The sequence below is a fragment of the Ahaetulla prasina genome, chromosome 7 (genome assembly GCF_028640845.1).
Source record: "Ahaetulla prasina isolate Xishuangbanna chromosome 7, ASM2864084v1, whole genome shotgun sequence".
Taxonomy (NCBI): Eukaryota; Metazoa; Chordata; class Lepidosauria; order Squamata; family Colubridae; genus Ahaetulla; species Ahaetulla prasina.
The window spans coordinates 85,293,866-85,308,288 of record NC_080545.1 but is presented as its reverse complement, the minus strand read 5'-3'; the positions used below and the strand labels follow the sequence as shown (position 1 = coordinate 85,308,288).

The 14,423-nt window shown below is 38.8% G+C and overlaps 1 protein-coding gene across 26 annotated transcripts in view; it reads left to right on the top strand.

Annotated features, from left to right (window-relative positions):
- The window catches only part of MICAL3 (microtubule associated monooxygenase, calponin and LIM domain containing 3), a 227,890-nt gene that overhangs the window by 202,037 nt on the left and 11,430 nt on the right, over window positions 1-14,423 (top strand). For 23 of the 26 annotated variants that reach the window (XR_009156059.1, XM_058190697.1, XM_058190693.1 and 20 more), the window contains 2 exons: window positions 386-493; window positions 1,254-1,347. Coding sequence is in view for 23 of the 26 variants with exons in the window: in XM_058190697.1 (XP_058046680.1) it covers window positions 386-493; window positions 1,254-1,347 (202 nt within the window). In the remaining 3 variants the exon portion in view is untranslated. Of the gene's footprint in view, window positions 1-385; window positions 494-1,253; window positions 1,348-6,479; window positions 6,531-14,423 lie in introns of those variants that run through there. The other 3 variants (XM_058190699.1, XR_009156060.1, XR_009156061.1) reach the window with 3 other exon arrangements.

Sequence of the window (14,423 nt, the reverse complement as noted above, 5' to 3'; positions counted from 1 at the left end):
ACATGTTTGCTTAACAGATCCATGAGGAATAACACATAGGATTTCATATGTAGTAAGAAACATGAATGAAATCAAGAGCATCTCTCATGTATGTGACAGGCCATAAGGGGCATTAAGAAGAAGACCATCATAACTTGAAGCTCTCTGTCAAAATCACTGCTTTGCATCTGGTTCAAGCCTCTTCCTTCCCCTCTTAGAACTCCACCAAAGCTCACCTGCTGCGCCATTAGCACACATCCACCTGGGAGGACAACTTGCTTGCTGAACAGAAAGCACAGCAAGAGGCACAGTGCTCTAGAAAAGTAGAATGCTTCAATCCCAGAATCTAGGGACAAGTTCCAGTAAGGGATTAGATTGTGTTGCTATGTCTTTCTTGTTACTGCAGAAAGCCTACACGGAGGAGGAACTCAACGCCAAACTGACCAGGCGAGTACAGAAAGCCGCTCGTCGTCAAGCCAAACAAGAAGAACTGAAGAGGTTACACAGGGCCCAGGTACAGTTCTCCCTTTTCTGGAAAATGCTTTGCATGAATGCATAAAAAAGAGAACATCTTGGGCCTATATCTCTCTGCATTGTGCATCAGAAAATATACCTCAGATTTATGAAATCCTTAAAGAACATATACCACAGATTTATGAAATCCTTAAAGAACATATACCTCAGATTTATGAAATCTTTAAAGAAAATATATCTCAGATTTATGAAATCCTTAAAGAACATATCCCTCAGATTTACGAAATCCTTAAAGAAAATATACCTCAGATTTACGAAATCCTTAAAGAAAATATACTTCAGATTTATGAAATCCTTAAAGAAAATATACCTCAGATGTATGAAATCCTTGAAGAAGATAGTAGTCATTCAAATACAACTTGAAGTTTTATCTCTCTGCTTGCTTTAATATTGGATTTAGTATAGTATATTGGGGGTGCTATTGTAAAAGTCCTACAAAATCTGAGGTCCAAAAAGGGAAAGAATAAATTACTGCATCATCATAAATAGCAAAGGCTTTCTTTCCAGCTGTGAATATTGTTCTGTGGCTGCATCTCCAAGTGTCACTGTGGTAAAAGCTAGGGAGGGATTCCTAACAGTTACTAGCCATAGATGTGCACTTGATTATGTTGCAGAATCAACTGGTAGGTTGTGTAGAAATGGGACTGCTAATGGGCATGTCTTTCTTTGCAATACTAGAAGGGGAAAATCTCATATATGCAGAGTGCATAGTTATTTGGATCATTGTTCTCTTTCCATAGATCATCCAAAGACAATTAGAGCAGGTTGAAGAGAAGCAAAGGCAGCTGGAGGAGAGGGGAGTTGCAGTGGAAAAAGCCCTCCGGGGTGAAGCAGGTACTTTCCAGCATTCAGTATTGTGTCTGTCCTTTTTAGAAAAAAAAATGTTGTCAAATTTTCCTGCAGAAATATATGACTTTTATGCTGTCTCTGGAAAACAGGTTGCTTTCTAAGCTGCAAATAGTTTGATTCATCAGTCCTTTTAATATACAAATGAAAATTCACCAGTTCCCTTATCTGCAAAGTTGGGTTCATGGCAAGATAACACTGTGGAAGGGGATTTTGACCCCAAACCTCTGTTTTTCAGCCTTTGGCCAGTTCTTAATGTTTTCCAGAAAGTTGTGATACACTTGTGCTTCGTTTCGGAACTAAAACTTGCCGTAGAAAGAAAAGCTCAGCTGTTTTCAGCAAGTGAAAAGGAGACAATGAAACCTGTCATGGTTTTAATTCACGATGTTGTGAGTTGAAACCATTGGCTTGCAAGGGACCATCACAGAACAGCCCCAACCAATGCCACATACTATTTATTGATTTTTCACCAACCCAATCTTCTCACCAAGATACATGGAACATACATTCATACAGTGCATGAAATGATGTTCTGCATCTTCTGTTCATAGAGTGAGTTTGCACCTTTGGTGATTTGCTTTGGTGAGCATTTCCTAGAGTCAACATACCGTAGATGGAGATAGGAAAAAGTAAAAGTTCCCAACGAACACAGGACTTCTACTTGAAATCTGATGTTTCCCTTTTTAAAACATCAGTTGTAACCTTCCCTCAATGGGCAGTTCCTCAGAAGTGTTGGGATTAAGTCATATCAGCATTCTAGACTTTAATGTCAAGCTATCTGGGAGTTGCAATTTGAACAGATCTGGAAGGGCCCAGATTAAGAAAATGAAAGCTTCTTGGACAATATTAGTCATCTCGCCATCTGTAGCAGATGTCATCAAAGTGTGATGACATTGTTTCATGCAGTAGGTTTCCATGGACTTTGAGATGGAGGGAAATTATAAATGAGGATGTTGTGGGCAGGAAAGATGTGGGTCTAAAGCATTTTTTACACACAATGCATGTGTAGCAACCTCTCTATTATACCGGAAGGAGAGTTCCACAGACTTGGGAATGGTGTAGAGAGATAGACCCAAAGCTTGACCACCATAGGAGGTGAACATCTCCTATGGAGTAGTTTTAGGAGTAGTTTTAGGAGGAGGTTTTTCCCTTGCATTATATTGTCCCAAAGGTACTTTTTTAAAGGACTTCTCACTAGTTAGTTAGAACTGAAGAAACTTGTTGGATAAGAAGTGAAATAGCTTAAAAGAAAAATCAGGAAGTCCAATTGCCTTTTTAAAAAAGCACCTTTGGGACAACCTTGTCAGGGATGATTGAGAAATTCCCCCCCCTCCACCCCCCCCCAGAACTTTCCTTCCTTAGACATTGTATTGTAATTCTAGAGACATTATTCCCCCATGCTTTTCTAAGGAATTGATGAAGATACATTTGAAGTCAGTCTGTAGCTAATTCATGCCTTTGTTAGTCTACTTCCCTGGTTCAACAACAGGGTGTGATGCTTTAATCCATCTTTGTCCTTTCACATGTAGATTTCCCTCGGATAGCACCCAATGAAGGTTAACTTTTTTGACTTGTTTCTTTTCTTTTCTTTTTCATTTCTTTTCTTTTTGGTTGGGCTGTCTATGACAGGGGTCTCCAACCTTGACAACTTTAAGACTTGTGGACTTCAACTCCCTTCAGTTCTGGGAGTTGAAGTCCACAAGTCTTAAAGTTGCCAAGGTTGGAGACCCCTGGTCTATGACATCCTGGTAAATAGGGCCACAAGAGACTGAGCAATCTTGTAAAATGAGAGCTCATTACCTCCCACATATTACATGCAGTGGTGGTGAGCTGGTAGGTAGAAGTTCTTCATAGTTCCACTAGATATACAAAATGTGAAAGGAGATAAGGAAAGTAGTGGCTGAGGAAAATATCCAGAGACCTGCCTTCCCCAAGGCTTCACTTTGGGGCTGGTTCATCATTACTGTTAATTGTCTGTTCAACTCGGGGTTGAGAATTTAAAATAGTTCAATACTACTATTGAAAAAGAAAGAGAAATTTAGACTTGGTTCAGACTCTTCCGCTATCAAGTGGGACATAAGATTTCTAGATATTCATGTCACTTCAATCTCAGTAGTGACTTATCCTCAACTATTTCCCACCTATATCTTCCCATGTGTTTTTTTTTAATGTAGTTTGTCAGTTTGATACATTTAGCGGTAATCCTAAGTGAGTCTCCCTGGTCTCTAAGGACAGTTAAATAGATTTTGCCGAAATACAATTGTGGCGTGAAGTTAAAGGGCAGGACTTCTCTGTGGTATCCCATACATCTTTCAAAACTACCCTCAACTCTATGCCTAGTCCAATCACTTCTGGCATTTAAGAAGACACTAACATGCCATTCATTTTAAGTAGCCTTTAGTGCAGGGGTGAAATCCAGCAGGTTCTGACAGGTTCTAGAGAATCGGTAGCGGAAATTTTGAGTAGTTCAGAGAACCAGCAAATACCACCTCTGGCTGGCCCCAGAGAGGGGTGGGAATGCAGATTTTGCAATATCCTTCCCCCAGGAATGGGGATTTTGCAGTATTCTTCCCTTGCCACGCCCACCAAGCCACGCCATGCTCACCAAGCCACGCCCACAGAACCGATAGTAAAAAAAAATTGGATTTCACTACTGCTTTAGTGCCTATATTATATTGATGGATCACCCTGGACTTTTATTGTACTTCATTATAGTGTATTCCTGATACTGTTTTGTTGTTGTTGTATACTGCACAGAACGCAGTGGTATAAATTTTTTGAATTTTTGAAAAGCTGCATTCTCTCTCTCCTTTAACTAGTTGTCAGTGTGGCAAGAGATGATGCCCTTCTGACACTGCATGATGGGAAGAAAAACTTTGCAAAACAGCCATCCTTTTGTTGGCTGATGATGTATGCTAAATAACATCCTTGTGAAGTGGGTTGTTTCACTCTGGAGGTACACCTAGATCCTCTAGTTATATTTTTCTTTAGTATACGTTTGATGAAGAGCCAAAATGGATTGGTGGATAAGGTGTTGGACGACACAGTCCTAGACCTAGAAACTCATGGGTGACTTTGAATCAATCGCACTCGACCTCATTCCAACTTATCTCACAGAGTTGCTATTGTGGAGATGTAAAGAAAGGAAAACCTCTCTTCTGCCTAAAGCACAAATTTGTGCTCTATATATTGTTTTCTGTGGATTGTGGAGTTCTCTGCATTAGGCAAAATTTTTGTTCTCTGTCAAGAGAAGTATAGTTTGTACAGTTTAGGGGTAACCTGAGATATCTTGGCACTGGAGGAAAATAAAAAAATCAAATTTCTACTTCTTCCCAATGGCAAATCAACAGTAGTCAAGTAATAAGTGTTTTAATGCCTTTTAATAGTGCTTACAAACAGTTGCCACCAACTTCTCTGTGTGTGCTGCCTAAGAAAGCCACAAAGGAAGTTTGGTACATTGGGTGTGTTATTGGTAATTTCTTACTAAAAATTGAATTTCAAGTAATTAAGATTCTTTTTCTTCTTTTTATAATCCTTAAAGGGGGATGCTTTTAATAAATAAAAATATTCAGATAAGTACTTTGCAGATATTTTTTAAAACCACATTTCGGACCTAAAGGAAGTTCTATTGGAAGAATTTTCCGTTGGATCTCTCCATAGAACATAATTTTGGGGAGGAATATTCCTTTTCTGCAGAAGAGACATGGCAGCTCCTTAATGCCACTGAATTTTGAGATTTTGTGTGGTTGTTATCACACTATTGCTCAGTTCAAAACAGTATTGGCCCACACTTTTTAGTTCTGTGAAGAAGGCTACATCAGATGGACTACGTTAATTATTATTTTATTTATGCAAAATGATTCTTTGTTGAGGAAAGTTGTTAAATAGTTGTTTAACAACTGAGAGTTTCTTAGGATCTCGTAAGCAAACTATTGAGTCCTATTGGTGAATGTTCCTCTGAAGAACGAGTAAAATGTAAAAAAAAAAAAATAGTTGGGAGAGGAAAACTTTGCATTTATTTAGCTGCCTAGATAAAAACAGGCAACATGGCGGAGCAACTGAAGGATGAAGGAAGAAAGTCATCCTTGAGGGGTCCTTAGCGCTCTCTGAGCTTGGTTGTTTTCTTGCAGATGTTTCAGTTTCCAAACTATGTAATATCATCAGTCTGATACAATATTACCAGTCTATTATCTAGACTAGGGGTCTCCAACCTTGGTCCCTTTAAGACTTGTGGACTTCAACTCCCAGAGTCCCTCAGCCAGCAAAGCTGGCTGAGGAACTCTGGGAGTTGAAGTCCACAAGTCTTAAAAGGGACCAAGGTTAGAGACCCCTGATCTAGACTGAAGATGAAACGAGCAAACTCAGAGAATACCAAGGACCCCTCATTTCAAACCTGAGCTGCAAATATTCGCCCTTAAAGTCATCCTTGCAACACTCAACAGTGTCCATTCCAGCAGCATTCATGGGAGCTGACTTTATCAACAAGTCGAGGTAGTAACCACAGCAGCACGATCAAAGCCCCTTCCCCTTGGTGCACAAGTATAGTATCAACACATGTACAGGAGGATGGAATTTTGACCATGCTGCTATGCCTACCATCTTGACATTCTCGATCTCTCTTCTACGGACATAGTTGCCCCTTCCTACTTTGTTGAATGGAGAATACATATAACATACATTGAATTTCTTTCTACTGGAAAATGTTTGCAGAACCTTCCTTAATGCCCCTCCGACGGCATATAAGAAACAGGGAATTTGCACATGCTGAAATAAACTTTACAAAACGTAGCCTGTTCCCTTTCTTTGCTTGGAAGTCCATCCCTGCCTGTCTTGCCTGCCTATTTTTTTTTTTAAGGGAATGTTACTTCCTTTCTTTGTCTTTTTAGTATCTATCATATATATGTATGTGCATATGATGATTATAAAGATGCATGATTTATTGTTGTTTCTGTCTCTCTCTCTCTCTCTCTCTCTCTCTCTCTCTCTTTCTCTGTACCTTCTCATGTTTGCAATTTCTCTTAATAGAATGCTTTGAAATCTGGGCAGGGAGTGGGGAGGGCAGGTGGGGGAGGGGGGACTTGAACCAATAACTCTCTCTCTTCACCAATTCCTTGTTGTAGACTATTGGGGAGAGTCTTATTACAGTGACCTCATCGACTTGCATCTGGGTGGTATGTATGGCAGACCCTCTCTTCTGGCACTAACCTTGCTGACACCCTCTCCTGCTCCAGTTCCCCTGCACTGACTTCTCGCCATCCCAGCTCACAAGCAATGAGATGGAACCACCCAATGGATTGGCGAGGGCACAACCCCTTTTCCAGCTCGAAAGAAAGACTTCATTCTCTAGAGCAGTCCTTTCATTAGCAGGTTTTTGTTTCAGAGCTCAGTTTGGCTGGAAAGCACCAGACCGAGAAAGCAAATTATACCTGCCATGTGTACCTACCTTTTGTAACATATGGAATTTGTCTTGTCCGGACAGAACAGTACATGGTTTCTTTTTTTCTTTCTTTATTGTTTTCTATTCTTTCAAAATACAAGCCACCAAATGTTGTTTTGGAGTCAAGCAGCCTTTAAATCTAATAAATAAATAAATGACCAATCAATCAAGCTTGTTGCAGTAAAAAAAAGGAGGGATGGAAATAGATTAAGAGAAAGCTCCTTGTGACCGTCTAGAGCTGTGATGGCGAACCTGTGGCATGCGTGCCACAGGTGGCACGTGGAGCCATATCGGTGGGCACGCAAGCTCAGCTGATTTTCAGGCCTTCTGGGCCCACCGGGAGTAGGGAAACAGGCTGTTTCCGGCCTCCCAAGGGCTTCTGGGTGTGGGTGGGGAAGGCCATTTTTGCCCTCCCCCGGCTCCTAGAGAGGCTCTGGAGCCTGGGGAGAGCGAAAACCGGACCTACCTGGCCATAAGTGGGTGGGGGGGTTTGCGCGCGCATGCACAGAGGGCATAGAATTATGGGTGTGGGCACGCATGCGTATGACCCCCCCTCCCCCCGTTTTTGGCACACGATGGCAAAAGGTTAGCCACCACTGCTCTAGAGTTATGTTTCTCAAACTTAAACCACTTTAAGGTGTTTGGACTTCAACTTCCAGGATTCCTCGGCCAGCAGTTGCTATGCTTTCATTTCATCCTTCGGAACCTTGGCCATCATTGCCAAGAATAATGGCAATAATGTAAGATGTAGTTCAATATTAACTGATGGCCACAGGCTGAGCATTCTTGCATTAGATATAGTAACAACATACAGAAGAGACTTCAAAATTGCAGAGAAGATGTGAAAAGGCACAGACTGCTTTGAATATTAAAAGTTTTTCAGATGGCCCTGATTCAACTTTTTTCAAAGTGAAATCAGACTTGGCTTTCACATCAACTCAAGCTGTCCCTCCCTGAAGAAGAATCTCACTGTTGAAAATGGCCTGTCAGGAAATTGGTCCTTTGTTCATAATGAAAACATCTTTAATCATGTGTTTTATTCCTATAGTGAGTTTTTGGACTGTTACTTCTAGGAATTGGGGTTTTCTGTTTTCATCCAGAACTGTGAGATCCATTCCTGGATATTTGCATAGTCCTAAGCATTGGCCATGTTGATTAATTTAATTTAGACAAGTTTATTTAGTAACAAATTAATTAGAAATGCTATTCTTCTAACAGCTTGATAGCATGACGGCCTATTTAGGAGGCTCAAATCTCTAAATCTCTTTTATCTCTTTCCATATGTAGCAGTCACTGAATTGAAAAGGGGCCATTATAGTTTGCTATACTGCACATTTTACACTTAGGAAGTGCCAGATGGAAGTATTTCTCAACTTTAGCAACTTTACGATGTGTGAATTTCGCTGGTGGATTCTGGAAGCTGAAGTCTACACTTTGTAAAGTTGAGAAATATAGTTCTAGATTACTATTTCTCAAGCTGATTACTTTCAGAATGCAATTCATATTTTTGTTTTTGCATTCAGCTACGGTGAATTCCACTATGTGAATGACAAAGACACATCAAACTCCAGTTTCCCATATTCTTTCTTTAAAAATCTTGACAATCCTTTTTCCAAGGCTGTTAACCTTTTTCCATCCACCCTTGAAGCCTTGCTTCAAGAAAAAAGTGTGTTCATTTATGCTTCATTTACACTATAATTTTTTAAAACGTATTTCGGGATTCAGTGGTTGCAAAAAAAAACACAACCCCATACATATTTCGCTCATAGGTTGCTTGAAGCTTCAGAAACATGTCACTACATTCACAAATGCTACAATTTATATGGACTCAGTGCTAGTCCAATGTATTTTGTTTTGTGTAAAGACACAGGACAGAATCGTGACGTGTATTTATTTATGTTCAGTTTATATGGCTGCCTGCTTGCTAAACAATTCTGGGTGGCTAACAACATTAAAAGCAGCCAGAGATGCAAATAATAAAAATCCAGCAAATGGTTTTTTTAAAAAAACACACAGTATGAACACCTTCAGTGCCAAAGTAAAAATTCATCTCATTTATCTTAACACATAATGATCACTGGTGCAGCATCCTGCTCCGAAGGAAGAGCCAAGATTTCAGTGTCTATAGATGGAGCTGTAAAAGGGTTCATGCTAAGTTACACCTAGCAAGCTCTCCTTCCTGGCTGATGTTCTTCCCACTCTACTACTATTTCTGCTTCCTCTTCCTAATTCCTCCTGGAAAACAGTCTTCCTTTCACTTTTGCTAACTGATGGCTTTAAAAAATAGTCCTTGAAATAATTTAAAGGAACACTGTCATTTTTCATATAACAGTTTTACATTGCTTGAACAAATAAAAAAAACCAACAACAGTCGAATTTGCTTTCCATAACCTGTGTCCTTTGGCTATCTGCATATTCCATTTGGAAGATGGACTCTATGCAGCACTACTACTTATTACTTCCTGCCTTTTTGGAATTATTTATGTGGTGTTTCTTTCATTGAAATTCTATGCGAATAGAATGACACAATTAGAAATTGAAATTTCTATGCGAATAGAATGACACAATTTCCAGTTATTTCTCTTAAACCATGGCATAAATATTTACTTCTCAGCTGTTTTTGAGATTTCAAAATCTAAACCCCCAAAGGAAAAATGGGTATTCCTTTAATTAAATGGCAGTATCCCTTTATATCAGTATTTCTCAGACTTGGCAACTTTAAGACACATGGGTTGCTAGCTGGGATATTCTGGGAGTTGAAGCCCACACACCTCTTAAATTTGCCAAGCTTGAGAAACATTGCTTTAAATGCAATGCTGTGTTAAGTGCAGAAAAGGAAAGTTGTGGCTTTCTAGTTGTAGTTCATGTTGTGTGACTGATGTTGATGCAATTACGGGGCTGCCAGAATGCTCACAAATCAAATTGGAACTGGAATAGGAATTTCCAATTAAAATATCCAATTAAAATATCTACAATAAACTTAGCAGCTTTAATTAATGTCTAATGAAGGGAGTCTTCAGTTACTATTGTGAAAATCTGAGGGATTAGTGTTTCCCTCCAAAAGAAACCCTCAGAATATGACTTCATCTGAACAACTCGGTCAGAAGTGAGGAATTCTGGGAGCTGCGCCCCAATATATTTGCAAAGTGCTGTGTTGGGGAAAGTTGTTTAAATGTTAAGGGAGGGCATGTGAAGGCTCTAAGATAATTTATCACCAGTTTTAGCTTACTTGTGGTAAATCTCACTAGAGGACCTTGTTCTAACTCAATACTGAGTTTGACTGAAATCGAATTTCTGAAATTAATTAGAAAAAGAAATATGTGAACCAAGGGTCCTTAAAGATGCAAACTTGCCAGAGACTGCTGGCTTGCAATCTCCTCATGAAAAGTGCTATCTGGAGCACTTGTGGGTGATCTCGTGTCCTCTCCTTATCCAGAGAGGTATTACAAAGAGCCTGTCTACTCACTGAATCATCTTCATTCTGCCAAGATTGTCAGCTTCACTTTTAGTGAATTCATCTTCAGTTCACCATTTCTGCCCTGGAAGTCCAATGTTTCAGTGATGTTTTTATTTTGGATAATACAATTGTATTGACAATTGATTTACCACTTAAGCAATGGCAAAGGGATATATCTAACTTTATGTGGCAAGAGGGGGGGGGGAATCACAATTTAAACATAAGGTGTTACAAGATCCAAAGGAAAAAGGAAAATTAGTTTTACTCAACTTGAAATTGTATTTTGTAGCTTGCTGTTTGGTTTGAATAAAAAGGGGAAATAAAAAGCTCTTAATGTTATAGGGACATGAACTGAGATTTGGTGGCATGGATATTTGTGGTATGATAAAGTCAAGATTAATGTGAATTTTTAAAAATGTTAGACATGCCATATTAAGAATATGAAACACATACAAATCCAAACTGTGTCCAAAAACCGATTGTGGCTTTCAGCGTTAGAAGACGATAGATTTGCTGAGATTGCCAAGTTAATTTGCTTGATTAGAGAAAAAATAATATTTATTGCCAACTCAAAACCTGTTACAGACTTTTTGCATAAAACAAAAAAATGAACTTTACAGTTCATGGTTTGATAGGATAGATCATAGAAAGGAGACATAATGCAACTTTGGAGAAAGAGGTAAATTTATAATTGTAAATTACCTGCTATAATTTACCTGCTGTAAATCTACTTCTTTATATCTTTTTTTCTTTCTTACACTTTGAACTTTATCTTTGATTACTTTCTTCTTATTTTTTTATTCCTTACTCTATTCAAAGAGGTATCTTTTGGCTTAATTTGACCACTTACCTTTTAGCTTGTTACGAATCAAGATGTTTGGAAGTGAATTTCATTAGACCTATGCTGCAGAAGCTGCCCTGATCAGTGGTAGGTTTTTGGATGCAGTAGAAGATGTTGGCTGTAAAGACCTGTACTGGCCCAAGGCCTGGGTATTGTAAAGATTGCCTTTATCGGCTTGCCCTGTTCAAAAAATTAGAAAGCACTTGCTAATGGTCCCCCCCACTACTAACAGACACAGTGGGGAATGCCCAGCAGTTGGCATTCTTTTAACAGCAACCATTAAAACAAGGGAGTCCGCCATCATGGCCTTCTAGAAGACTGTTGGGGATTAATTTTAACCAGCAGTACTACACCAAGTGAATTTTAATGTTAGTCTCCAATTTGGAGAATTAGATGTTGAAGTTTATTGCGATATATTTTGTGCTGTGTTTTGTTTTGTAAGCTCTTTCAATTCATTAGAGTCCAATGGGTTTCAAGTGGTGGTCAAATCTCATTTAAACAAACAAACAAACATGAGAGAACTAATTCTTCAGTTCTGCATTGAGTGTTGAGCTTTCCAAGCCTGTGAGATGTACAAAGTGTAGCTCTGCATTGGTTGATCAGCAAAACAGTGGAGATGAATGTTATGTAATTCACGTATTTAATGTTTTGCTTCAACATTCCCTGCCCTGCACTATTCCAGATGTCTTCTACTAAAAAATCTATTATAATTGGACCATGTTTCTGGGATAGATGATAGAGTTGCAGCCTGACATATATGGAAGATGTGAGAGTAGGGAAGTTTACTTTATTGTGTAGTATTTGATAGAAAGGATCTTTTTGAGGTTGGGGGAGTCTTTGCTGTTGGATTGGATAAGGAGATGTCTGGGACTCTGGTGACCTCAACTAGATTTTTCTGCAAAGTTTAATTATTTGACAAATCATCCAAGGGATAGTCAGGCTACAAGGTTTTATAATTTTAATTAAAATTAACACTTGACAGACCATGTTGATCTTTGATATGTGTTGTATAATCTGTGTACCGGTTAGCAATCTAGATGTTGCATTTTATATATACTTTTTAAGGATTAGGTTAGATAGGAAACACTTTTCGGTATGATGTCCTCATGCACAGGTGACTGTTGTTAGTTCAGAAATAGTCAGGGTTGCTTCACTGACTGTTACTGTGTAAACACTTTTGTTGTTATTGTTGCTACCTGTCAATCTAGAGGCTGTGAAAGTTCAAGAGAACATTCCCATGCTGTTTTCTTGATGCAAACCTAGTCAGTTAGAGCTGTAAAATTCCAATAGCTTGAAATAGATACCCAATCCGGGATCTTGAGAGAGAATTTTAAATTAAAACTTATTCTTCCAGATTTATTTTATTTAAATAATACATAGATAGTTCTTGTTGACATGCATCGCCATGTCTGATTTCCTCAAACAACAACAAAAATCCACTTTGGGGACATTTGAGCTAGTTATTTTATGATTATATATCTTTACATATGCTGTAGATACCAGCAGTGGAATTTCTTCAAATATGATTTTAGAAAATATATACTTTGTAAAATATTGATGTAGCTACCGTACTGTACCCTCCTTTCCTCTGATTAAACTTTTCCATACTCAATATAAATGTTTCTTCTGTCTATGAAAATTGGTCTATCCCCACCCTGTTTGCAGACTGGTGTTTCTTTCATTTTGATCCGTTCTGTGTGTTTCTGTTCTAGTTCTGTGATGGTCCCTTCTAAAAAAAACTTCCCTTCCCAAATTGTGTAGTTCTTCAAAATGGAAAACATGACTCTCTTACTCTTCCATTTTGAGTACATGTAACTCTGGCTTCTACTGAATGCTTTCAAAGGAACGTGATGGTTCTTCCTCATTTCACAGTAGTTTCACTACAGTTCATCTGCTGTAATCCTTACGTCACAAATCTTTCTATAAGACTTTGTCTCTTTACATATAAACTGATGTAGTTGCTCCCTCTGAGTCTTACCACATAGTTTTTCCTCTTCAGCATGCATTATTGTTCTGGGCCTGCCATGCCTAGTAAACACCACTGATACTAGATAATCCACTCTGGAAACGTTTAGAGCAGAGTTGCCAAACTCGCGGCCTGTGGGCCGGATGCGTCACGCTCTGGCCACACCCACACCCAGTTTAGCAAAGGGTGGGAAAGTCCCGATATGTCATGTGACACCGCCATGATGACATGAGTTTGACACCCCTGATTTAGAGTGTATCTTGAATTCTTCCTGATATTGGGTGGACCTTTCTAGTCAATATAGCTAGATAAGAAATGAATGGATTTGTCTAAACAACAGCTGGGGTCTAAAGTTGATTCAGAAGATCGAACAGTGAGAAATATGCCTCCTCCTGTCTCTTCAGAGGGAGGAATTCTGTGTCTCTCTCAGAAGGAATGTTTGTTTACTGGTCCTGGTTCCATGCAAATTTTTCCTTTACAAATACATTACAGCTCAATGGATTATATTCAGGTGTGAAATCCAGCAGGTTCTGACAGGTTCTGGAAATTTTGAGTAGTTCGGAGAACCGGTAGCAGAAATTTTGAGTAGTTCAGGGAACTGACAAATACCACCTCTGGCTAGTCCCAGAGTGGGGTGGTAATGGAGATTTTGCAATATCCTTCTCCTGCCACGCTCACCAAGCCACACCTACAGAACCGGTAGTAAAAAAATTCGGATTTTACCACTGAGTATATTCATAGTTTTCTGCATTCTCTTTCTATTTAAAGCCCTAAAGTCTAAAGCAATAGCTGATGGAGTTCTATTTGGGGCCTTACTTATGTTTCACGTGAAATTCAAAAGGGAGAAAATATCTGTGCTTAGTAATAAACATTGTTCAATTTATAATAATATGGAAGTTAGAAAGGTTCAAATGTATATGTACTAAGAAAAAAATGTATTGGATGAAGTTAAAGCAGGCCCAGTCTAAGCATATTATTCGGTAACAAGTTGTAGCCAAAGATTCTTTTCTGTAATTATAGATATTTTGGGCAGAAGGAGAAGTTTTTGACTCTAACCCCAAAATATTTAACATAAGGGATACATAATCTTGGTCAATCTGCTTTAGAAAATGTTGGGTAGTTGGCCCTTCTTTATATGCCTTTGTTTTCTAAACATTAAACATTTTCTATCATTGACCCATTTTTGTGGGGGAACCTCATCCCAACATGAAGCGAACTGTGAAAGTGGCCTTTCAAACATATTTTGTAATCCTGCTTTCTTAGAAACTTAATATTGCTCGCCAACCTCTTAGTATTACCTTCTCTTTATAGCCATAAACTGTAATATTGCGTGAAAAATCTACATGCACAAAACGTGTCAAAT